The 25,968-nt window shown below is 46.4% G+C and overlaps 1 protein-coding gene across 1 annotated transcript in view; it reads left to right on the top strand.

Annotated features, from left to right (window-relative positions):
* MRPL37 (mitochondrial ribosomal protein L37) overlaps positions 1-25,968 on the top strand; it is a 122,794-nt gene that overhangs the window by 65,095 nt on the left and 31,731 nt on the right. The window contains exons 3-6 of the mRNA XM_078670377.1: positions 62-177; positions 2,153-2,338; positions 2,875-3,035; positions 22,091-22,294. Of these exons, the coding sequence (XP_078526503.1) occupies positions 62-177; positions 2,153-2,338; positions 2,875-3,035; positions 22,091-22,294 (667 nt within the window). The remainder of the gene's footprint in view (positions 1-61; positions 178-2,152; positions 2,339-2,874; positions 3,036-22,090; positions 22,295-25,968) is intronic.

Raw genomic sequence — 25,968 nt, 5'->3', positions numbered from 1 at the left:
TGAAATGTTACTATCATTTGGCATATGGGTAATTTGACATAACTAGTTGTTTTCTTGTCAGCCCTGTTCTGCTACAGGACTTGTTACATTTCTGCAGGACTCTCAATTGCAAATACCCAATGCTCTCAAGAAGAGCATTGGCTGAAAACTATCGACTGGCAACTACGTGGAACAGAGGTGAGTTCAAATTTCCGCAATAATGCAGTTCAAATGAAAAACATAGGTCAACTAAAATGTACTTCCTGTGGGTCGACACAGCACAGTCAGAACTTGGATCTAATGAGGCACAGTTGCTCATTAGCAGACCTGTACATGCTATATCATACAAGAGTGCTTGGTTAGTGTAAAGTGGTACAAACCAAGGCTGAATCTGTTAATCGATTTAAAGATGTTCCTTTAAGGAATTTTAGAATGAAGGTTTGGTCAGGAGGTGCCAGTGATTGATATATCATGTTGGAGAAGAGAGTAGTAGTATCTGAATTCTGAGTTAGAAACGTGTTACAGCACATCTTCAGGTGATTTAGAGCCAAATTGTCACAAGTTCATGGGTGCACTTTGAGTAATTTTGTTCTAGGGAGTATCAGGGGACGCTGTTAGGTTTCTTACCTTAGTACGAAGGGTTGTATGGATATTGACAAAACAGTTCATGGTGGATTGAGTGTCTTTGAAGGCATCCAGATATTGGTTCTTTTTGAGGGTGAGGGTGGCCATGGAGAGTGCAATGACTTTGATAGGAAGGTTTCTGAGGATTCTGAATGTTGTGGTGGGTTGCTGGTCAAATTGTTTTGAATTTGAAGGGTTGGTCAAATAGGTAGGTCCAGTCAAGGAGCTAAGGGGGATGAGCATGAGGTTGTCCAGTTTTTTTGAGGAAAGGTTAAAATCACCAAGATTTGTGTTATCTGTTGAGAGAAATAGGGCGAATATGTCGAAGAAATTGTCAGTGAAATATTTATCAGAGCCATGTGGCAGTATATGAATTGTAATTTGGTGCAGTCAGTTGAGGCCAGTGTATTGTATTGTAATTGCGTTTATATAGCACTTACTACCCATGACGGGGCGTCAAATCACTTTTTCGTCGAGTAGCACAATACTCTGGATCCCATAAAAGGATTAGTGGTGTTTTAGTATAGTGAAAATATGAAAGTAATTTGAGTGCTGTATATGTTAGTCAGTTATTTGGATTGAGAAGGATAGTGGAGGGATAGAAGAGGGAAAAAGGTTTGCATTTATATAGCTCTTGCTGCCCTTGATGGGGCGTTGAAGCACTTTTTTGTTGAGTAGCACTCTACTTCGTAACCCAGAAAGGATTAGTGGTGAATTAGTATAGTGAAAATAGGGAAGTAATTTGAGTGGTGAATATTTTAGTCAGGTACTTAGATTGAGAAGGATAGTGGAGGGATAGAGATGGGAAAGAGTTTGGATTTATATAGCGCTTGCTACCCCTGATGGGGGGGTTGAAGTGCTTATTGGCAAGTAGCATGTGGTGAGCAGTGGATCTTTCATGTGTGAACGGTAGGCAGGAAGGGAAGTTGGAGTCTATGTCTGATGAAAAGACCACAACTGGATTCGTGGGGCATGTCTGGTGGGTGATGTAGCCATCTAGGATGATTTAGTTGAATATATGGCAAAATGTGGATTGCATCATGTGTCGGGGACAAAGAGAAGGTCTAGATATTTGAAACCTAGAAGGTAGATTTAAGTGGATTGTTTTTTCTGCTGGAGGAGTGTCAAGAATGGGATACAAGATTTTACATTTAAATGGTGTAAAAGTACTGCTTCGGAGATGCATATTTGGAGTAAAAGATATACCTTTATGGAAAAAGGTTGGGGTAGCTATTGAACGATTTTCCTATTTCCAAAATCTGTTTTGGGTGTAAATTAAGAGTTCAAAAGACTAAAATTCGAATTATTCTAATTGTAAACCTACTGCTTATTAATTGTCTGCAAATACATTATATTTATGAAACCTACATAATCCTGTTTAAAAAAGATAAAGGTTAATTATGTTAACAGCAGGAATTGGTTGATCTTAAAGTAGTTGCTTATTTTAAATTTGGTTGCAAAAGAAACTATTTCAAGTGAAATTGGTTGAAAATTCTATTTCAAAATACATATCAAAGCAAATCTACATTTTATAACTTCTCTGTTTTAGAGTCTGACCTTTTTCAGGTGCGTGGCCTTAACGGGACTCTTCTGAATGCCAAGATTCCTTTAAAACCTCTGGCTTCCAAGGATGAGATAATTGACACTCAAAAACATGTTTTGGAGACCTTCTATCCCATCACCCCCACTATCGATCTTCAGGAAACCTACGTCTATAACGAAGTAAATGATACAGGTACAGTGGCTTGGCATTGTATAAGCAATTAAAGGTGAATGGGACATGTTCAGGTAGTATATATCAGATGTTGTTATGGTCAAGGATGATGCTTTTCAAGTAGGCTTTGAAGCCCTTGTCCCTGATAAAGCAGCAATCATGTTAGATATCCGTGCTAAGACCAGTTCTTTCATTACTATGTAAAGACTTAAGAATGCCACGATGAAGGCAGCCTCAGCAGTGATCTTTTTCAACACTATGTAAATAATGGCTTTCGTCCGAAATATGTTGTATTAATAGGATTTATTATACGCCGATCTTCCCTCTGAAGTGGTATCCTGATGAAGGCAGTCACAACAACAGTGAAAAGGCATATCCAAACGAACTATAAAAATAAAAAACCTAGTAGTGTATTTACAGTGTGACATACGAAAGCATGTGTCTCTCTGTTGGTCTTGTCTGATGTCACATTCATTTTTTTATGTATCAGGAAATGTGCCTATGTCTGCGTTCTCTGTAGCAGATATGCTTATATAGTTATATTTTTTCATTTCTAGGTTTTAAAGAAGGTTATCCTTATGCTCACCCACATACTTTGTACTTGACGCACACATGCAATCAAACGGATGGTGCTCTGTTGAAACCTGAACATCTGCAGGCCAAGATGATCATGTTTTCGTTTGGCAACGCATTGGCTAATGCAAAGAAACTGTATGGGGTAAGTAGTAATATTGCATTCTGAAACCTTCCCAGTTTTTGAAGCTTCTGATTAAATTAGTGTTTCAGCTGGCCTCATGTTCTAAATGGCTCCCTCTCAGCATGTCCTGTATTCTTGTGGCTCGTGTCACAGTTGGGAGTAATTTAACTGATGTTCAAGGGGGATACATTGCTATATTTTGCGCGATGTCTCCCACTGATACAGCCCGCCAGGGGCGGATTGGCAAGGCGGGCATTCGGGCATGGGCCGAAGGGCCGGTGCCTCAGTGCCCTCTGTGGGCCGTTTTTTTTCTCCCCTGTCCCAGTCCACAGAGAGTGGACTAGGAAAGGGGAGAAAAAAAAACGGCCCACAGAGTGCACGGAGACAGAGACAGAGAAAATGAAAGCAGCCTCGCTGTGCGGCCGGACAGCGATTGTCAGCTGTGGCCTCTCCTTCACCCCTGCCCTGCCAGGCAATCAAGCTGAGGCTGGGCTGGGGAGGGGTGATTGTTTGCAATAATCGGCCTCCCTGGGGGCCAGGTGTTTCTCAGGCCTTTGAGCCATTTGCACCTCGGCCCCCTGGCGCCCATGCAGCCCAGAAACGGTGTTAGTCTTAACACCTCACCCACAGCCCTTCACATTCAGGGCATAGTGGGCGAGGAAGAATGGGTCTTGCTGTGGGGGCCAGGTGATGTTTGGAATTTTTTTATTTTATTTATTTATTTATGCGATTTTATATAGCGCGGACTTTACCCGAAGGTGTCGGAGCGCTTCACACTAGGAACAGCAATAATACATGAGGAGAAAAATTACAAGTGGACAAATTACAAAAGCAAACGTTAAGTTACATGAATCAAAAGTGACAATAGTGAGCAACCAAAATACATGAGGTAGCAATCGGTACATTACAGGAGGAAAAAGTGACATGTGTGCAGGTTATAAAAGCGTACAAAATACAAGTAGAGGTATAATACTGCAATAAATGGCAGACACTCCAGCACAAGAACAAACGTTACGTAGGCAATGGTGGCACTTGTGCAAGTATCTAAAGCAAACAAAAGTGAGAGGTAGCATACAGTGTGATACCAGAGAAAAGTGACGTGTGCAAGTTACAAAAGGGTACCATACACAGGTACAAGGGTAATACTACAGTAAATGGTAAACACTCAAACTGCCAGAACACACTGGGAAGGCACTTCCCATGCACCAGCTTCACCTCAGCCTCCCCCCTGGCTACCTGGCTACCTTGGATGACCCAGAAAGCTGTGTTTTGTGCTCCCCTGCAAGGACATTTTCCCGAGGCCTGGAGGGCTGATTAATTTACTAATTGCAGGGGCCTTACCTCTGTCCATGTGCTCCTGAGCTGAAGGTCTGGGGAGGACTAAGTAGGTTAGTAATAGCAGGGGCTTTGCTGCTTTTCAGGTGCTCCTGTGCTGGAGGGCTGGAATAATTTTGTGACAGAAAGAGGCCTTGCTATTTGTTTTAGTTGCTCAACATGTAGGCCATTGTCACCTTGGCCCTGTGTCCTGTGCAAGAACAGTATCCTCCCACTTTCATTCCTTGTCTGTGCAAATGGTGTTTCATGAAAGGGCACGCCCCTTGAATGTGGGCCACGCCCCTTAAATATGGGCCACGCCTCTTGAATATGGGCCACGCCTCTTGAATGTGGGCCACTTTTTTTGTCAGTGCCCGGGCCGAATTGTGATCCCAATCCGACCCTGCAGCCCGCTGGTGGCAAGGTCATGTGGCTCTGGTAATTCCCTTGTGCTTTTCCACCTTTCCTGAGATTACCCTAAATAACAATACATAGTAAGTGCTGCACATGTTTTCTCACTCACTCATGCCTTTCAGGTACATCAACTCTCAATACATGTAGCCTCGACACAGGTGCACAGCAGCTGGGACCATATTTTAGTGAATGAGAAGCAGAGACCGGTGTAGGAGTCCATGCAGTGCCCACCTTGCCCCTGACAAAATAGGATCTGCTTGACACTTTGGGGATAGGCGTTCAGAGGGAATTGTCTGCCTCCCTAACAAGAATTTTAAACCACATTTCTCTGTTGGGCTGTCAATCTATTAGGGTTACACTTAGTGGTTAGATTTGAGGTTTTGGGTGTTTGCATTACCACTTCTAAAACATTTGGCAAGAAAATGAAAGGGCCGCACGCCTTTATGTAAAAGTGCTGCATCCCAAGGCTTCTGTTAGTTTAGGCAATCAGTCACTTTTGACAACTTGTAATGTATTTATAGCGCATACCAACTCAATTATACTGGAATGAACAAACTGTTCAATGGAAATCATTTGAGACTGATTTTCTCAAAAAACGTATACTGTTATCTAATTATACACTTACAAGTCCAGTATATTTTTACTTTGTGGTGCAGGCCATTGAAATCCAGTTAGAAGTATCATTGAGAAAAATTTGTGGCAGTAAATTAAATGTGCTGTGAAAGGTGTCCCGGTGCATTCAGGCCAATTGCCATAACTTTAAACATTTTCAACCAATTTTATCGAGCAGTAGTAGTACAAATGTAGTTTATTAGAATTCGCATCCATCAAAACACACCCAACATCCAATACTAATTCCACACGAGCATACAAAGTTCTTAATAGAAGAATTATCAAAAGTACAAGTTACAATTAAGTAATAATCCATTTAGAAATTACATTAGAGAAATAAGACTACTGCCACTTTTGTTGGTTTCAGAACCAGCAAGTATGTAAATGCCCTCTGCTTTGTCCGAATTGGAGCTTCTTTTATAATAAGTTTGAGATGCATCGTATGCAGTTCTTGTGCTACTGCACATCGAAGAATTGGACAAGCTTAATAATGTTGTAGACTGCACACAATGACAGCGAAGATGATTATGCAGCTATTCAAGTTATAATAATTCTGAAATGAGACAGGGCGAAAAACTAGCTGTTGGCATTGTAAATTTGGATTATTGCTGCTTAACAGATAATGTACCACTCCAGGTGCTAATTTTACCTCATTTTGATAAGTGTGATACTTTTTGGTGATTTATAAAATAATTATTTGCCATGAACAACCTTCCCCTAGCCAACTTACTTAAGGTGATCTTATTTGCACTGAGCAATCTATTATTATTTGTCGGTAGTCAAAATTTGTGTCATAACTTTAAAGTAATATTTTAATTTTGTTTCTGGTATTTTTTCATAATTGGTGTCACACTGTATAAGTTATATGACATAGAATTTTAGGCAACAAAAGACCAAAGTGTAAGAGAACAAATAGTTAAACTCAGGACCAAAGGAATGAAGATGAGTTGGTCACTCCTTGTGGTTTTCTTTTTTTATTCCTCTTCAAGGAAAACAGGCAAGCGCAGCCAACATGTTTTGCCTAAACATAGGCTTCCTCAGGGCAATATCATTTGAAACTGAATCTCTAATTTCTGAAAAACACATTGCCACAGTCTAGCATGGTGTCCTCATCAATGTAACCAGTGTTTGTGGTTCACTAAAGAAGATCTCAAAAAGCTCCTTGAACCTGGTACTGACTAAAACAGGGTACCTTAAATGGTGGATCGACGAGGAGAAAATGTCCATGTGGTGCAGTGTTCGGCGATAAGAGTTTACCGGACTGCTGTGTCACGTGCACATGGATATTCTTTACTCATCATTTGAGGTGGGCAACTGTCTTTTAATGGGTGATTACTTCAGGTGGTGCAGTGATAGGTCCCCTGGCTGCCAATTTGTTTCAACTCCGTAGAAGATGTATCGAACACTCAGCCACACTACGGCCACTGTCACTATGCAGGGAAACTATGAAATGTGTCCATACCATCTCAGTTCTATGTTGAACTCAAAACAGTGCTAATTCTAAAACAATAGCTACATGCCTGTGCTGAATGGTAGCCCTAGTGTATGATACTATTCTCATCCCTCAATTTTCTTCAGGTCACATTCTGTCGCCAGTCCAGACAGGTCGTACAACTAATTGGCACATATTTTACACAATATACATTTACTAATGGCACTGTCCATAGCCCACAATATCAATGATCAAAACTTAGTAGACTCATCATGGCTCCCTGTCCTCTATCAAACATCTGTGCAAGATGTTCCCCCACAGTTCTATTTATTATTAAAAACAACACCCAGATAGTCATAGCTGCTGATCATTTGCTGTAGCGATTAAGAAGGGAACTGGAGGTTGCTTATGTTCTTTAATAATGCAAATCCAACCTTTACAGTGTTTGAATTTAGGTTTTCCAAAGTTAGAATGTAAATTCAAATTTAAAAGTGTTTGAGTTTCGCATTGATGCTCGAATTCGCCTTGGATGCTCATATTCATACATTTAAAAAACAACCAATCTGATAGAGACTACTAGCCGCAGATTCCTTCACATAGAATTATCCCCAGGCGTGAGACTGGATCTGGAAACTTTTTGCCACAGCATCCCTGCGCGCCATGGGGCAGGGCGACATCATGCGACTCCGCCCAGGCGTCGTCCGCATACGCGACGTCAGCGAGGTCACATGAGCCCCACCCCAGTGCGCCTGCGTCAGTTTTTTCCTTTTCCGCGTGCGAAGCGGATCCGGTCCTTGCTATGGGCCTCTTTTGGGCTCTTTTTTCTTCATCATTGTCTCTTCCTTCAAGACTTGCACTTGCACTTTGTCGGCGACGGACCCTCACCTCATTTGTATGTGGTGTTTAGGGGAGGATCACAGCACCACTGATTTTGAGGCGTGCCAACAGTTGAAGCCGAAGTCGCGGTGGGAGCGCCGGATGAAACTACTCTTGGAGCGTCTCTCCAGGTCGGCTTCCTCTCCTCGGTCAGCCTCGGCAGAAGGCTGCAGATACGTCCGTTGTCGTTGTCCTTGCCCTTCTCCGATGTCGCACGAGCGTCGCTACCCAGTGGGTAAATGTTGAAGTTTGTCCCTGGGGGCTGGTGTTCGGCCTGCCGGGGGCGTGGACTCTCCGCGGGTGATGCGACACCGCGTGTCGTCCTCTTATCCACCGTTTCCCTGTGATGGGCCGTCGAGAGTCCAGATGGAGACAAACGCGGCGGCTTTGCAGGCCTCACTGGCGTCTCCTCCTCCTTCCCCTCCTGGGGCGTCGGCGGATCCCTTGCCTTGCGTGAGGCCCTCCAGGGCGGCTCTGGCTCCGGCGCTGACTGGTTCGGATCTAGGCTTGGAGGATGTGGTGCCGTTGGGGTGCTACCCCTTCAGACCACGGCACGATTGCCTCTCCGCAAACTCCTGCGGGGAGTCCCTGTGGTGTGGCGGGAGTTCGCGGGGGCTCGAGTTGCATCCCCGAGCCCTGCTCGGCCCTCTGGACAGGCGAAAGTCTCGTCCACGGCTGAGCTAACACTGCCACGGCGCCGGTGCCTGCTCCTCCAGGCGGCGCCACAGGGGTCTGCGACCTCTCCTCATCCCGCTCTGGGTCGAGGCGGGGTGGGGACCCCTTGCCCCCCTCCAGGCCTCTCTCATCCCTCCCCACAGGCGGCTGCCTCGTAGGAGGGCGAGTCGGAGGTTGAATCATCCCTGGCGCCGCCACATGGGTCGCCGGGCCACCTCTGCCACATTCTGAGCTGAATCTGGTGGAGGGCTTAGTGTCACTCCCCCGGTCCCTCTCGTTCCTCCACGCAGGTGGAGGTAGAGTCGGCGCCCCCCCTTGGCCACTTCGGCTTCTGCTCCACTCCGGTCCCCGTCACGGTGTGACTTGGAGGAACCCTTTCCGGTGTCTCCTTCGGCGCCGGATGGTGTTGGCGCCCTGCCTTAGACGGCCGACTCTATGGCTCCACACAGGGGTCGTGCCTCGGATTTGTCTTCGGATGCTCCCTCTTCTCCGGAGGTCGGCTGCATATTGATGTCGTCCTCTCAGGAGACGGGCCGCCGTGTGGTGACTTTTTCACCGGCGTCGTCGAAGGGCGGCTCCCCGCCAGTTCTGAGGCAGAGGTGTTCGTCGGAGGAGCGGCAGTTCCCCAATTCTTCGGTTCCTTCTGACTTCCAGGTCTGGCCTTTGCCTGTCCCGCTTGGCTTCGGCCTTGCAGCCTTAGTTTGCAGCGGTCGCCCACGGAGGAGCTGCTTTCTCCACCGCGGGGCCCTACGGAGGCAGGTGCGGCCTTCGCTCACACGGCTGTGGGCGTTCTGCACATGGGTGACCCGATTGCTCACTTTCTGGCAGACCATCTCTTGGAGGTTCTCCACCAGGCCCTGGTGGGAGGGAGATCTTGCTTCCCTCTGAGGGTTCACTCCTTTCTTCCCTGACTGGGGCTTGGAGGCATCTTGCCTCAGGGAATCCGGTGCCTCAGCACCTTCTGCACTGGCACCTTCCGGTGCCGCGTGACCCGGCGTGTCTTTCCCTCCACCCCTCTGCCGCCAGTCCACTTTTGCGGACTGCTTTTCCCTCCCTGCCGCATCTGTTGACTCCGCCGTCCCGGGAGACCCGCTGGCTGGACTCTTAGGTGTGCAACATGTTCGCCTCGACCAGCGCTGCCCTGCGGGCCCTTAACACCTTGTGTGTACTGGCTAGGGCCTCCTCTTGTTTGTGGGACTTGGCTGAGTCCCTGGCATCCGCAGCTTCCCACGAGACTGCTCCGGTGGACTTACAACATCATGCGCTGGATGGCCGGAAGCTAGCGGTGTTTATTCTCCGTTCCGCTTTGGGCATTTCGGAGGTGTTGAGCCGGGCCATGGCGTCCTCAGTCACCCTCCGTCGCCATGCTTTGCTTCGGGACGGTGCGTTCCCCGAAAATATTCGGGAGCGGCTCATTGATCTTCCGTTTGATGGGAGCCTGTTGTTCCATGCCCCGGCTGACTCTGCCGTCCAAAGGTTCCTGGAAGGTCTCCGTCCTCCTCTTCCTCCTCCGCCTTACCTCCTCCTCCTTCTTTCCCTCCTCATTAACTGCTAAGTTGAGCTTGTTGTGGACCTTCTTGGGACGGTCGCTCTTGCTGTAGTGTGTGTTTTCTGGCCATTGAGTCCTCCTTGCTGGGACTTTGGCATTGTTGGCTGCTGGACGGCCCTTTGTTCACTGTGTGAGTGTTTTTGCTGGAGTTGTTACACAGACTTTATTATTTATTTATTTATTTATGCATTTTTATATAGCGCGGACTTTACCCGAAGGCGTCAGAGCGCTTCACAATAGGAACAGAAATGAAACATAATGAGAAACATTACAAAAGAACATATAACAGAAGCATACGTTACGTTACATAAGGTAATAGTGACAATTGTGAGCAAACAAAATACATGAGGTAGTAAATATCGTGAGCAACCAAAAATACATGAGGTAGTAAAGAAAATAGTGACAATTGTGAGCAAACAAAATACATGAGGTAGTAAAAATTGTGAGCAACCAAAATTACATGAGGTAGTATAAAGTGCACAAGAGGAAAAGTGACAAGTGTGCAGTTACAAGAGAAAACAAGTATAATTTGAGGTATAATACTGCAATAAGTGCTAGACACTCACTAAGTGCTAGACACTAGACTTGGCCCTGAGATTAGGCCTTCTGGTTTTCTTCTGTGGGCTGCTTGTCAAGCCTTTCGCAGGGGTGTTTTCCCGGTAGCTCTTTTGTTTTTTCCTCTGCTGCGGAAGTTCTTCCACAGAGGGTTCCCATGTCTTGGAATTTAACATACCCTATGTAGGGTAGTGGTAGCTGTTAAATAGCTAAGCTCTGCTGGGGAGTTCTGGCCACCTTCGGGTGCCTGTTCTCCATGGCGTTTATGTATGCTGCTATTGCTTCTTGAGGTTGTGTGCGCGGCCCCTCGTGTTGGTGTTTCCGGGCATTTTCTCACCTTCCTGCTCCTGTCCTGAGGGCTTGGATGATTCTGTGCTCTCCTTATCAGGTGTCGCACGCCCGGTCTTCCTGGGCCCCGGGCTGTTTTTTCTTGCTTCTGGCAGCTTATGTCTTTTGACGCCGCTCTGGCTGGCCTGTTGCCATCCATCTGAGGTGGGCTTGTCTTCTTTTCCCTTGTTTCCTTGGGCCCTCTAAGCTTCTCTTTGCTTTGTAAGGGCGCTTTCTTGCCTTGAAGAGTTGTGGGGTGCTTCGGCCTCCGGCCTTGCCCTTGGTTCTTCTGTTATGAGTGTAAGGGCCTCTTCAGTCTTTTTCTTCTTCCTCCATCCCTCTTGGGGTCGGTGGTGTTCTGCTTGTGGGGGCTCCTCTTGCCTGGAAGGGACCAGGTTACTTACCTGGTCCGCAGGTCTTGTCCCCTGTGGGACCCTCTGTTCTGTCCTGGCTGGTGGGGTCCTTTCCCAGACCCTCCTTCCCCGTGGGTATTGCTAGGGTATCTATTCTACGTGAAGGAATCTGCGGCTAGTAGTCTCTATCAGATGTACGAGTTACTTGCCTTCGGTAACGATGTATCTGGTACAGATGATTCTAGCCGCAGATTCCTTCACGGCCCGCTCTTCCTCCCCGTTCTGCGAGGACCCTTGGGTTGGTCTTCGATACTCGCCTCCCGGTGGGGGGCTGTCTCTCCTGTGAGTGCCTTCTTTGCTCTGGACGGGTGGTTCCGTCTTGTTGCTGTTCAATCCTCCTCTGGTTCTTGGAGGATGGGATTTCGGTGCACCTGTACACCGCTGCTCTGGCTGCTCCAGGTGGGGGTGGTTTGCCTTCAAATCTCTGCCTCCCCTCCCCTACCTTCCCTTCCTCTTGCTGCTGGGGGTCCTGGCCCCTCTGCTACCTCTGAGTTGGGTTCACCTGGTCATGCCTTGCCCTTGTTCCTTCGGGGGTGGTTGCCCTCTATGCCGGGGTGGCTTGGAGGTTGGTTGTTCCTATCTGTTTTGGGACTGACCCCCTCCTTGTTTCTGCAAAAGGGTTGTAGGCCTGCTACATGTTTTACGCATGCTCCCTGTATACGGGGGTAGGGGCGGGTGGCTGTCTACGTACTGGCAGGGGGGTTATTCAGGGCTCCGCTCTATTCTTCTTCTGTCCCTGCCTTTGGACACTTCAGTGTTGCACTGTTCCTTATGGTGTCTTCCTCTTTTTCTACTCTTTCCCACACTGTTCCCATGCTCCCACAGTTTTTGTCTGGTGGCTCTGCGTTTTGGTGCGGAAAAGTTCTCCGAAGAAAACTGACGTAGGCGCGCCGGGGTGGGGCTTATGTGACCTCGCTGACGTCATGTACGTGGCGTCATGTACGTGGCTGCCATGCCAAATAGGCAGATATCTCATCTTAAGGGGTTTTAATGTGTTTGATTCTGTTCAGAAGATGTACAAAAATAGATTGCTATCCAACGTGGGCCCTGTAACTTTCCTATCCAGCTGAAAAGACTGACCAAAAAGGTTAAATAATTTATAAGCCTTCCTGCTTTCTGAAAAACTGGAGAAAATATGAACATTTCTACCAGTCATAATTGAACAAGATCCCTCCTCCTTTCCATACACCAAATAGTCAATGTTTGCCAAGCAGGTCTGTATTGCTTTCTAGTATTGGGGTCCCCATGGAGGGAAATAAAAGCCCTGCAGTCGTACGGTTCTACCCTATAGCAGAGGACGTGTCCCCCGTCTAAATAACAGGATGGACTGGATCTGGGAAAAAGATTTGGAAAATGCAAAGAAAGTAACCAGACTCCCTTATCTTTACATCAGGGTAACCAACATCTTCTGCTTTCACAACTGTAATTTTGCTCTGAGAAGCATCACAAAAGATGGAAAGGGATAACTTTTTCCCAGAATCCCTGTTTGCATGAGTTGCCCTTGTCACTCGGTATTGCCTCTGTAGCTTTGGAAGCTACTGCTTCAAACAGTTCTCTTAGACACAGGCTCCACTTGTGCATCAAGCTTGCAAGCTAGCATCTAGTTGCTCGTAGGCATCAAATATCGGGAGTTTTAGAATGCTGCATCACTGAACACGTTAGGAATGCATCCCGCCTGGACCTGAATCTTATGATCCAGCACATTTGCCAAAAGTCTTTGAAACTTTGCCAGTCTCCTTAGATTTTTGCCTCCAGGATGATTGATATATCTCACTACAGACAAACTGTCTGTGTAGCAGAAATTTCACTTCTACCGGTCTCTGTTCAAAGAAAGAATTGCAGAGGACCCCAACAAAAGTGTGATATAATTAATGTGAAGACCCCCTCTTGCCTAAAAACTATGTTATTCTCCACAAGGTGTCTATAACCTTACCCCTCAACAGAATCGGATTGCATCCAATTTAATAACCACGTTGGGCAACTTTTTACAAATTGTCCTTATCCATGCTCCCCTATGGTCTAACCACCACTACAGTTTTTCCATAGTGTTCTCGTCACATTACCTCAAATTCCTGCTCAGGCGTAGAATTAATCTTTCTTTACCCTAAACCTCAATAGCGGAGGGATCCTGGGAAGATGTCTTAAAGCAACGGGCATACAAGCATGGCCAATGTTTTGAGAAACATGGAGTCCTCCCTAATTTTGTTTTTATTAAATCACTTTATTTTAAATCGATAGAACAACGTTATGGTGACTATAAGTATCTTTTCACATAGCATTGAGACACAGCACAACAATAACCAGTTTTACAGTGTCCCTAGATACCCCTAAACTCCCAGGCAACATATGACAGTCCAGCAATATGGCCATGGTGCCTTGGGTACAAATGAATAGGAGTAACTCATGCAATAGGAGCACACAGCACCCCTCTATATCCATTTCACCTCCTCCAGATTTTGGTTTGGTCATTTATTTGGGCAACCCCTTGTTGCGTAAACCACCCTTCCCACCTGCATACACCTGTTCATGTCTTTTTTCCAATCATTAAGGGTCGGTGCTGATTTAGTCATCCAACTCCGGGCTATATTGCGTTTGGCCACTATGAACCCCAGCGTCACCCATAGGCGTTCCCTAATATTCAGGTCGGTTTCATCCCAAATATTCAGGAGGCACTATTTTGCCAATGGTGACATGTCAGACCCACATACACTCAAGAGACCGGCCTTAACCACCTCCCAATAATTCTAGAGTGCCGGACAGTCCCATATCCTATGGAAGAAGGTCTCCTCCCAGCCCCTTGGTCACAGTGTGGAATTTGACCTGCCCATTTTAACCATTGTTGTGCAAGTGTAAAAAGACCTGTGCGAGAGTTTGAGTTGCATAAATCGGAATCGTGAGGGTAGGGCTACCTCCCTGAGGGAACGCCACGTCTCCAGCCATTCATCATGAAAAACATAGAGTTCTTGTTGAGGGCCTGGTAAATCTCCCTGTAGCAAAGATTTCTGCACTTTTCAGTATATCAGTAACTCTACACTGTTCAGAAGATCTTAGGTAGGTCAAATGTGGCTCCTTAGTATATTAGACAGCACGGGTTTGAGGTCGTCTCTTACGCAGACGACACTCAACTGATTTTCACGATTGGGAAAAATCTGGTAGAGGAAAGAGCCCGATTCGCACAAGGAATGCTGGCCATCGCAAGTTGGATGGCTGAGTCCTGTCTTCAATTAAACCCAGGCAAGACAGAGTTGATGTTTCTTGGGAAAAAACAGGAACTCGTGCTGGGCAACTGGTGGCCGGTAGAACTGGTGCTGCCCTTGGGAAAAAACAGGAAATCGTGCTGGGCGACTGGTGGCCGGTAGAACTGGGGGCTGCCCCTGTCCCCTCGGACTCAGTGAAAAGTCTGGGTATCCAGCTCGATGACAACCTGTCCATGAAAAACAATGTTAGTAACATCATGAGCTCATGCTATTACAGCTTACGTATGCTGAAGAAAATTATCCCCTATCTCCCTCTGAGCCATCGCAGAACGGTAGTCCAAGCCCTAGTAATTAGTAGGATGGATTATGGGAATGCTTTGCTGGCCGAAGTAGGAACTACGCAGCTAGCAAAGCTCCAAGTGATTCAAAATACGGCAGCCCGGATGGTCCTAAATCGTCCTCCTGGTACCCCATTCCTCCCTCTATTGAAGGAATTGCATTGGTTGCCGGAAAGGAAGAGAGCTTTTTTTAAGACTTGCTGTCTGGTCTTTAAAGCCATGAGGGAAACAGGCCCAAAATACCTACAAGCTAAAATATGCAAACTGACATCAGCATGTAATCTTAGATCGAATGGTAAAGCCCTCTTAGCGATTCCATGCATTTGCCGGAATCGTCTGGGTGGCAAAGCCTTTTCATATATAGGCCCCAAATATTGGAATTCCCTCCCAGAGGGGCTGCGAAAGTCCTCCTCGTATCTGATTTTCAGGAAACATCTGAAAGCCTTTTTATACTGATGATCCACTCTGGGTTTCTGTCACTTCTCTTGGAAATTTGGATTAGGTAGCGCGGAGATGCCCCTGGGTGATTCACGCGCTTTAGAAAACATCATTAACATAACATAACATAACATTATTTCCTGCTCCTTACCAAATGGGTGTGAAGTGCTCCCACTGCAAGCATCAGCAGCTTGATAAGACAAGTTCTCAAGCTAGGCTTGCACTTTATAAATAAAAACACATTCATACATGCATCCTAATTTAGGTTGCCACTATCAAAATGATTTTCCTAGTTGGATATTTGATAGAAGGGCTGAGAAAATTTGGAATGTGGAGGCTTGTAAACTCCCAAACCTGCCTTGCCCTGATGAAATGCAGGAATCTGTGATTAGGGCCGGTGACGGGCACCACCAGATTACAGTCTTTGAGAGCTAGCCTAACCAGTCTGTCTCACTCGTGCAAATAATTTCTGAGGGGACTGATACTCTTCATCTTGAATTATTAGTAAACCAGGCGTCCATTGAAATCAAGAAATTTATGACATTCTTGTCCATTTGTGGAACCAGGAAAATTTAATTTATACAACCAGGTGGAACGCTGTTTGCCCAGTACCTCTTTTGCTTTGCAACTTGGTCTCATCTTTATGTCCTGTTTCTTTTGCACCCTCTAGAGCCCCATTGGAGTCAGCATGTGGAATTGGCCAGAGTAAAAAAAATTCCAGCCTTAAAGATTCCACTTTCTGCAAGAACCACACACCTGGGATCGGCCTGGGCCAACTATTGTTCAAAACATATCTTCTCCCTGTTGCTGGAAGGAAAGGGCTTGCATATGACTTGTAACACCTTTTGGATTTGATCATCGTTACCACTGTGTAATCTGTGGGATCCTTAGTAGTGAGTGGGGTCGGAGGAGCAGGCTCTAACATTTCCAGTCTCCCTAAAGACTACCTGGAAACATCTTTTCATGGACACCTCAGTTTTGTCGACTGCAGTAAATGGGCTATTGTAATTTCCCATCTCCTCTATATAAACACTTGCCCAATATGCCAGAATGTGGCCACCGTGCTTGCTTCAAATTGCACTAGTTTCCCCAACGTGGGGCTCCACCCTAATGAGGAAGTTCTAAACTTCTCCATAGAGATGGGGCACTGTTGGTGTTGCACAGGAAACATGTTCTCGGTGCCTCATTGCCCAACCATATTTAGATCACTTTGTTCCCTTCTGCCCTTTGCCATTCTTGCAACTCTGATATTTTGATTACATCCTGGAGAGTGTACAGACATGACTTCCGTGACTTATCCAGGCATCTCGTTAGAAAATATGCATATTTCCACTCAAACCTGGGTGTTAGGGTCATTTTACTTTCAATAGTTAACCTCTGTTGCTTAATCCTTTGCCTGCTCCTCATATGGACCCACTCTCGTGACCTTGTATGCTTCAACCAATCCTGGTCAAATATTGGACCCTTAATTCCCAGCCCTCCTCCTAACTCACAGGGTCAACATTGTCCTGTAGCTTGCAGAGTCATTTTCGCTTGGGTTTAATCAGTTTATCCCAACAAAATGAGCACTTAAAAACCTTGTTGTTGTCTTCAGACAAATGTGGCGGTTTCATCCATCTCCCCTGTGCCCCTGGGACATGAGTTGTCCCCTGGAAGTGAATAATCCTCCCTTAGGTGCTTCTCATCCAATTGACTGAACTTTCTCATTAGCCTCAACCAGAGAAGGGTGGCTTGAATACTCTCAGAAGATACTGGTCAAGATATAGGGCCGCCTCCTTTCACTACCCTTCCTCCCAAAGCATATCAGCTGATTCCTGGTCACCAATTATAATTGCACATACATCATTGCAAATCTTTTAGAGGTGGGCTTCCTGTCAGCTACTACAGGTTCTCTCCCATGGACAGGAAGGTCAAGAAGAGAACTTTATATGCCCTGAGAAAAAGTTCAGGACTATCTTCACTACAGTGATCTCATCCCTCAACCATTATAGCTGTCACTCTACCCTTCACAGCAGAGGGGTGGTCTTATGTCCATCCTGTGATAACACAAGAAAGCCCCGTGCCTTACAGCATCACCTTTACATGTGTCAACTGTGTATGCTTCTCCAAAAGAATAAGTATTCACTTTGTTGTTATGCAATTACAGTGCTTCCCTCTTTGAGATATACCCTTATCACCTTCAGTTTCTTCCAGAAGGCAATGTTTCAACAGGAAGGGCCACTTTGTATTTGTTTCTGATGCCACGCCACTGCTACAGTCTGATGTTGTCTGCATATCTGCCTCACTCTGCTTAAGTCAGAGGTTTATGTGAGCTTTGTGCCAACCAAACAATGAGGGAGGATGTTGTTTTAACCCAGGAGCACTCTACTGAGCACGCTACTGGTGACTTCACTCCTCCTTACACTTTTCCTATCAGGAGTGATATTGCCCCAATCACCCCTTCTCAAGGACTGGCATCGACCACACCTCCCAATGGCACTAGCTGGTCACAGAACAGTAGGGAGACCAATTCCTATTTGGCCCCCACTACAGCCAAGGTTCATCTCACAGCTACCTGTGGGAACAAGGGACAGCCAGGAAGGAATTGAAGAGCTTTGAAGGCACTCCTTAGAACAACAAGCATTGGCATAGCCAACAGGTCTCGCCTTTGGGACCTTATAAGTATTTAGTTATGCAGCACAATATCCTTGGTTCAACAACCTCAACTGTTGCATGAGAGGTCCTGCTGGCTGGAGCTGATGAAAAAGGCACAAGTCCCTCGGATGGCAGGGATGAGAAGGTACCCAATGGGGCTGTGGGGGGAGATAGGTTGGCATAAAGGCTACAAGTCTCACGGGTAAGTAGGGTACTGGAACTCAAGTGGTGAGAAGGGGGACAGGGCAAGCAAGGAAGGGTCAGTTTGAAACAAATAATCTTTCCCTGGTTGATACAATGAACACGAGGAGAGTAGGTGCAAGAAGCGACACATCACTGTGCTGTGTGCACCAGTCATGTAATGTCACCAAAACCCACAAGCACTGAATATGGGTCTGTCACCAAACCCCACAAGCTCAGAACAGATATTCCACATATCAGTTCATGAGACCCCTGTAGCTATCAATGCCTCCCTCCCCCTTATAGCGCTTCCAGCTCCCCAACACCACTCTCTGAAAAAGCCATGCTCTCCATACCTGTGCCCCCATGGTGCGGCATGCAGGCCCAGGTGAGCACGTGTTCCTGGATCACGGATCCAAACAGATCTCCCACTGCTGATGAGGACAGCTTGAAAGGGCAGGAGTGTGGAGGTCCTCGGAGCCCCGGTGAGGGCTCTGTGCCTACAGGCGAGTGGTGAGTCCTGTACAGGCGACTGGTGGGTCCTGTACCTACCGGCGAGTGGTGGGTCCTGTGCCTAGAGGCGAGTGGTGGGTCCTGTGCCTAGAGGCGAATGGTGGGTCCTGTGCCTATAGGCGAGTGGTGGGTCCTGTGCCTATAGGCGAGTGGTTGGTACTGTGCCTATAGGCGAGTGGTTGGTACTGTGCCTATATGCATTCTTGCCCCTATTCTAGTAAATCCATTTCTCTCCATTTGGAATACCTCCCTTTCCCCGCGGTCAGTTCCCTTCAGTGTGGAAGCAGGCCAGGCTAATTCCTATACTGAAAAAACCTGGTGCTGACCCCCTGCAATTTAGCAACTATCGGCCCATATCGCTCTTGCCCAAACCTGGTGGTACAGAAACAGTTGGCGCAGTATCTAGAATCAAACCAGCTTCTACACGACTCCCAGTCCGGCTTCAGAACCGGCTACAGCACTGAAACGGCGCTGGTAGAAGTCTCTGAGATCATCAGGGAATCAGTGGATAGGGGCGAGGAGGCCATGTTGGTCCTCCTCGACCTATCCGCTGCATTCGATACTGTATCCCATAATATACTTGCCACCCGTTTACAACAGTTAGGGGTAGGAGGGACAGTGCTGGCCTGGACTAAATCTTTTCTGTCCAGTCGATCTCAGAGAGTTACGTTGCACCCTTTTGAATCCGAGGATAAACCCCTCCTGTGCGGAGTGCCCCAGGGTTCTGCCCTGAGCCCTTTATTGTTTAATGCCTATGTGGCCCCTCTTGCCAAGGTAGTTGAGTCTTGGGGTGTCAGGGTGGTCTCTTATGCTGACGATACTCAGCTTGTTTTCTCCTTTAGAGACCGCTCTGACTCCCTCTTTTCCAACTTTAGAAACTGCCTTGGCAATATTTGCACTTGGATGGCAGCCAATCACCTTGCCCTCAACACCGACAAAACGGAGGTTCTCTTTTTCAGCAAGAAATCCCCCCCCCCCCTGCAAGTCTTTGGTGGCCTACCGTTTTGAATCCTCCCCCCTCTCCTGTACAAGCGGCTCGCAACCTTGGCTTCACCTTTGACAACGCTTTGTCTGGAAGTGTCCAAGTCAACAAAGTGGTAGGTGCTTGTTTTTCCAAATTGCGGATGATCAGGAAAATTTTCCCCTACCTCCCTCAATCATCTCGCAAAACAGTTATCCAGGCACTTATTACCACCCATCTAGACTATGCGAATAGTCTATATGCAGGTGCCCCCCTATACCTAATTGACCGCCTGCAAATTGTCCAGAACGCGGCAGCTCGGCTCATTGGTAATATCCCTGCTCGTACCTCGGTCAGAGCCTACCGGGATGAGCTTCACTGGCTTCCTATAGCCCGACGCATTGATTTTAAAATACTGACCCTGACATTCCGAGCAATCCATGGAATCGGCCCTCTCTATCTGAGAAAACGTCTTAAGATCTCTTCTTCAGTTAGACACCTGAGATCTAACAGTTTGCGTCTACTGACGGTGCCAAGATTCAGGCTCTCTCGTAGTGGCGGCAGATCTTTCACCGTCACTGCTGCCAAGCTTTGGAATAGCCTTCCTCTTGATCTCAGGTTCTCTGATTCCGAGCCAGCCTTTAGACGCAAACTCAAGACCTGGTTGTTCACTAATCATTAGGTCTGCAACATTCTCAGGTTCAGTATTTCCTTTCCCTTAATGGGATGTACTCTTGGTTACTCTCTATGGGGACTCTCATGTAATCTTAGCGCCGGGACACTTCCGCCGGAGGTAGCCGTGCGCTTTACAAGCTTCTAAATAATAAATATGCGAGTGGTGGGTCCTGTGCCTACCAGCGAGTGGCGAGTCCTGTGTCTACAGGCGAGTGATGGGCGCTGTGCTTACAGGCGAGTTGTGGATCACTTGTGTACTGCCGACTCCAGCTGAGTGTTAGGTCCTCTGTGTATTGACGGGTGCTGGGCCCTCTGTGTCCAGATGTGTGCAGGGACTTCGGTGTGCAGATACGAACGAGTGCTGTGTCCTCTGTGTACGGATGAGTACAGAATCCTTTGTGTCCAGATGTGTGCTGGGACTTCTGTGAACCAATCAGTACAGAATCCTGTGTACAGATGGATGCTGGGTCCCCTGTGTATAGATGTGTGCAGGACCAGCGGTGTAGAGGGGGGTTTAGCTCCTTCTCCCAGTCCAGGTGTCTTCGGCCCCTCTCCTCCGGGCGCACCTGCTGCTGTGTAATGTTGGATTAAATATTGCAGCAGTCTCCCTGCTCCGTACCTGTGTGCTAACTCGCCTGCCTCGGGCCAGGTGCGCCCGGGACGCCCTGCACGTCCCACGCAAATCACATCCTAGATCCAAACTCAAGCTACCTCAGTACTACAAAGAACCCCGCCCACCCATCCTAAACTGGACCCCACCCAGTGCAAGGGTAACCCCACCAGCCCGCCAGCGCATCCCCAACAGAAACACAAGTGCTACCATGCCACAAAGAAGCAGCTCACATATTTGTATTTTCGCGTTTCATTCTGGTAGTTGTGGTTCTGTACCTGCAACAGGAGGAAGAGGAAAGAAATTCGCTAGAACCAGAATGAAAAGAAAGTGCCTCAAGCGAGTGACTTGCCACCAGGCTTGTGAATGCTCCCTGAAGCGGTAATGGATAGAGACCTGGCACAATGAATAGTGCCAGCAGTTTTCATAGATGTAATAGACACTACCAGCACTGCAATTTAAACAGGGATGCTGTACCTTTTGTATACTTCCACCAAAATGTTCTTCAAGGTTATGTGAGAGGAAGAAGCAGGGTTAGAGTGGAATGCAGAATTGGCCCGGACACCCTAAAAAACACAAACGCGGCCAGGCAGCCGTGAAAGGAATGAGAGGTATGCAGCTGGCAACCGGCCGCGCTGCTGCTCGCTCCAGAGCGCCCTAGGCCAGGAGAGAGAGAAGGCGGGACATACACCCGCCTTTGGCCAATTGGGTGCTGTCTTTCTTAGAAAGACGCATGCAAAGGCCAATAGAGTGGGAGCAAAGAAAAAAGCACACGCACAAGTATTTGGTCCGAGTTGGAAGTGCTTACTAGAAACCTCGTTGAGCAGCGCATACGCACTGGCTCTGGCGAGACTTAAAGAAAGGAAAAATGCAGCAAGGGGAGGTTGAGATGCTGGATGCATAGGGGTTAATTACATAAATGAAGAATAACTTCTGACAAGGGGCACTTGAAATCAGACTGTGCAAGCCAATGCACTACTGAGATGTTCTGAAACCAGATGTAGGAAATTTCCACATAGGCGGCCACCTCAAAAAGCACAATATCACTAATGAAGATAATCCCCTACAAAAGAAACACCCCATAAATTCCCAGGTACTCTTCTACCTTCAGCAGCAAAGACGTTTCTTTTCTGAGTAGGTTAGGAGAAGATATATTGGGTATAATTTGGTTTTTGATGCAGATATGTCTCACTGCATTTCCCTGGTTTCTTTGCAGTATAAATGTTAGTTGGCACCCTAGCCTTCTTGATTCAAGCTTTATCCTGAACAGTTGTTTTGAAGAATTCCTGATTATTACCTATCAATCACTCAAAAAAATTCTATGTGGCACCGTCCAAATACATCTTGTCGCATTCTGTTCTAGGAAGAGGCCAAGGTGCTGGAGAACCCGGTGGTGGTGCAAAGTGTTGCTACAGATGGCAAGATGTTCCAGTTTGTTGTGTTTCAGTTAAATACAACAGATTTAAATTCCAGTGACGGAGTCAAAAATATAGTGTGGATGGATTCTGATCTGATGTTGTATGACTATGCAAATTATCTCCCAAAACTCAAGAAGCGAGTAGTGGTGGTAAGTGATTTTCTTTAGTTCCTAACAAAGCCTTGTTTTCTTCCACATTGTTTTCAAAGTGTTAAATGGGGTAACTAACCCAAATGTAAATCAAATACACACTATACAGGACTATAAAAACTAGCATGTAAAAACTGTCATAGCCAATTATTTTACCTCTATTGTAAAAGAAATTAAAACATTGTAACCAAACCGTTAGTTCCAATCGCTATCACCTTACACGAAACCTAAAATATTGTTGTCATTTTACAAAACTTAAATGAAAATGGTTAACAATACGTTTTAAACAGCACAGACGTCAAATAATTTACTAACATAACAATTCAACAAAGGACTTGGTGATTGCTCCCAAGGTGAACTAACATTGTTTCCCAACACCGTCGGCATTGTATATGCGATACCTCTGCATCAAGCACAACTGAAAAGAGGAAAAAGTAACTTCTGCTCCATCAAAAACATCATCCAAAAAAATCCCCAAACTAAATAACCTGCCACAACACTTCCAGCCTGCGTCAGATGTTAGTACTTTGTGTGACATCTATAAAACCAATATGAAAAGTCATTTTAAATGCTATGCTCTACTGAGCACAAACCACCAACTAAAGCCAAAGCAGTATGGTACACTTAAGAGCTTAACAAAATTAAACTCAGTATATGAAAACAAGAGAAGAAACTGAGATGAGCAAAACTCCCAGATGACTTTACTCAAAACACTCAAATCTAATTGCTGATCCATCATCATCACAGCTAACACCTCTTACCACAAGACAGCCTTCAGTCAGGCAACCAACAGAAGTAAACCCCTTTTCAAGTCTGTCAAAGAATGCACCAATCCTTTCCTAGACGTCACTGTCTCTGCTTCAGTCCATAAATGCAGCGCCATCAATCTCCTCACCAAATTTGACAAAATCAGATCCAGAATCGTTACCACTTCCTTGGTCAGCTCAGTTGCAGCTTTCTCTGTCACCACCAAATGGACCTCCTTCAATCCAGTCTTGCATCCAAATCTCTTCAATATCTAGAACTCTTGCAAGTCAACTAGTTATGAAGGCTACACCCTTACGTATTCTGTCACCAAATCACTCAAAGGAGAGACCTTCACACCTCTTCTCCACATTGTCACCTCATGCTTAAAGAAATTTCTAAGATGCACCTAAGAAGGATCACTTCCTTCTCCTGCTAAAGAAATCATCCTTGGACCCAGCCACCCTATTACCCACCGCTCGTTCTTTCAGAAAATCTTCAAGAACCTACAAGATTACATCAGCAAAAATAGTTGTTTACAGGACTACCACTTAGTCTCACACTATGCTTTGGCATGAGACAGCCACACTCCAAATTGTTGATCACGCCTTCCTCCTCAATAACAGAAATGACCCCTGCCTCCTACTCAAACTCTTCCTAATTTGACAGAGATGTCCATTCACCGCTGATAAACACCATGGACTTTTCAGGAACTAACTTAAAATGCTTCAGTTCCTACTTTGTCAACCGGTGTACCTGTATAAATAGATTCCATAAGATCACGTACACTCCCTGTCTCATGCAGAGCACCCAAGGCCGAATCCTTTTACTTATTTATTTTTATTTTTATTAAGGAGTTTTATATATCGCTAGCTTGATCCGGGGGTATTGGAGCGCTTCACAACAGTTTTTGAGCAAAATTCATACAATAAGCAGTATTCTACATATAGGTTCAGCAGTCCAAGTGTGCTGAGCAGCATTGAGGTAGTACGTGAGTCCTGAGATAACCCCATAGACTGCACGTTGTCTTGGGGTTGATACAATAAAGCAGGATTCTTCATAATAGGTTCTGAAATCCAAGTGGGCTGAGCAGCATTGAGGTAGGGCGTGAGTCCTGAGATAACCTCATAGAGTGCACGTTGTCTTGGGGTTGAACCAATTAAGGGGGTGGGGGGGAGCCGTAGGGGGTCGAATAGCAGGGAGGAGGAAAGTCTTAGAGCTACAGTGTCAGGAAGAGACGACGAGCAGGAAATAGCGTTTTGATGGCGGCTATCCATACTGGAGGGAGCTGTTGAGGAAAAGGACTTTAAGTTGTTTTTTTAATTTTGTGAAGGACTGGATAGTCCTGATACCGACTGGAATGGCGTTCCAGATTTTGGGTGCATTTCTGGCGAAGAACCATGCAGCAGTTTTCTGTTTGCGTGTTTTAATGGGGATGAGTGGTGGGGTACTGGAGCTCCTGAGGTTCCTAGTCTGACCAGCCCTCTTGAATTTCGCAGCCAAATACTCAGGTTTTCCTGTGTGCAGGGCTTTGTGTGTGAGGCAGGCAGTTCTGTATCTGGCACGCAGTTCGATTGGGAGCCATTTTAGTTCTTTGAGTGCTGGTGAGATATGATCGTATTTACTGATTCCAGTGGCCATAGCTGCTGCGTTGAGAGTAGTTTTGAGGGGGCTAGGTGCAATTTTGTTGTACCAGTGAGGGTGGCATTCCCATAGTTGAGTCTGGATAGCACCAGTGATTGGGTGGCTTGTTTGAGGTCGTTGGATGGAATGAATGGTTTAGTTTGTAAAGTAACTTCAGGTTGACAAAGGCACTCTTTGCGGAGTTCTTGTTGTGATTAGCCTTGACGAGTTTTAAGTCTAGGTTACTTCCTAATGATTTAATGGAGTGGGTCAGAGTGAGATTGCTGTTAAGAGCATCCAAAGGTTTTAGCCATTCTGAAATATGGGGCTTCTCCTCTTTGTTGGAGATAAGGAGTATTTTGGTTTTGTCTTGGTTGAGTTTTAAGTGGGTAAACTACAGCCAATGTTGGATTTCTTTTAGAGTGACGTTTAGTCTGTGAATGTCATCAATGGAGGAGGTTTCGAGATAGATTTGGGTGTCATCTGCATAGAGGTGGAAAGGGATGTTAGCCTTTTTGAGGAGTGTGGTGAGGGGTTCCATGTATATGTTGAACAGTTGAGCTGAGAGCACTGAGCCTTGGGGGAAGCCCCTGTTGACAGGGTATAGGTCGGAGGTAAAGTTTTTATTTTTATTTTTTTTATCCTTTGTGAACTGCTGTGTAAGAAGGAGGAGAACCAGCATAGGACCACTTCATCAGCTCCTACACTTTCTTGTAGCGCCTTGATGAGAAGTTGGTGATCAACCGTGGCAAAGGCTGCCGATAGGTCTAGGAGAATGAGGAGGCAGCATTGGTCGGTATCGAGGGATTTGTGGATGTCGTCTGTGATATTAAGGGACTCGGTGCTGTAGCCTTTTCTGAAATCCGATTGGTGGGGGTCAAGAAAGTTGATGTAATCCATGTGCTGAGTCAGTTGTTGGAGGATGCATTTTTCCAGGATTTTGGATTCAGTTCCTTGGAGTCAAGGCCTGTTTTTTTTATTAGTGGCGTGACTTGGCCAACTTTGAGGCATTCAGGTATGATGCCGGTTCTCAGGGAGCTCTTAATGATCTTGCACCAGAGCGGGGCTATGGAGAGACTGCGTTTCTTGGTCAGTTCGGTGGGAATCGGGTCAAATACGTGAGAGGCTGGTTTGGAGGTGGAGATCAGTTTGAGGATCTCTGTTTCCGGGATGGGGTTGAAGGACTTCCAAGTTTTTGTGGGGTGCTTGGGCAAGCTATCTACTGTCATTTGAAGCAGGTTTTTGCAGACGAGGTTAACATTGATGTCCAGTGAGAGCTCAATCTTGGTGATTTTTTCATTGAAGAA

The sequence above is a fragment of the Lissotriton helveticus genome, chromosome 1_2, assembly GCF_964261635.1.
Source record: "Lissotriton helveticus chromosome 1_2, aLisHel1.1, whole genome shotgun sequence".
In the NCBI taxonomy this organism is placed as follows: domain Eukaryota; kingdom Metazoa; phylum Chordata; class Amphibia; order Caudata; family Salamandridae; genus Lissotriton; species Lissotriton helveticus.
This window is presented reverse-complemented; position numbering and strand designations above follow the sequence as displayed.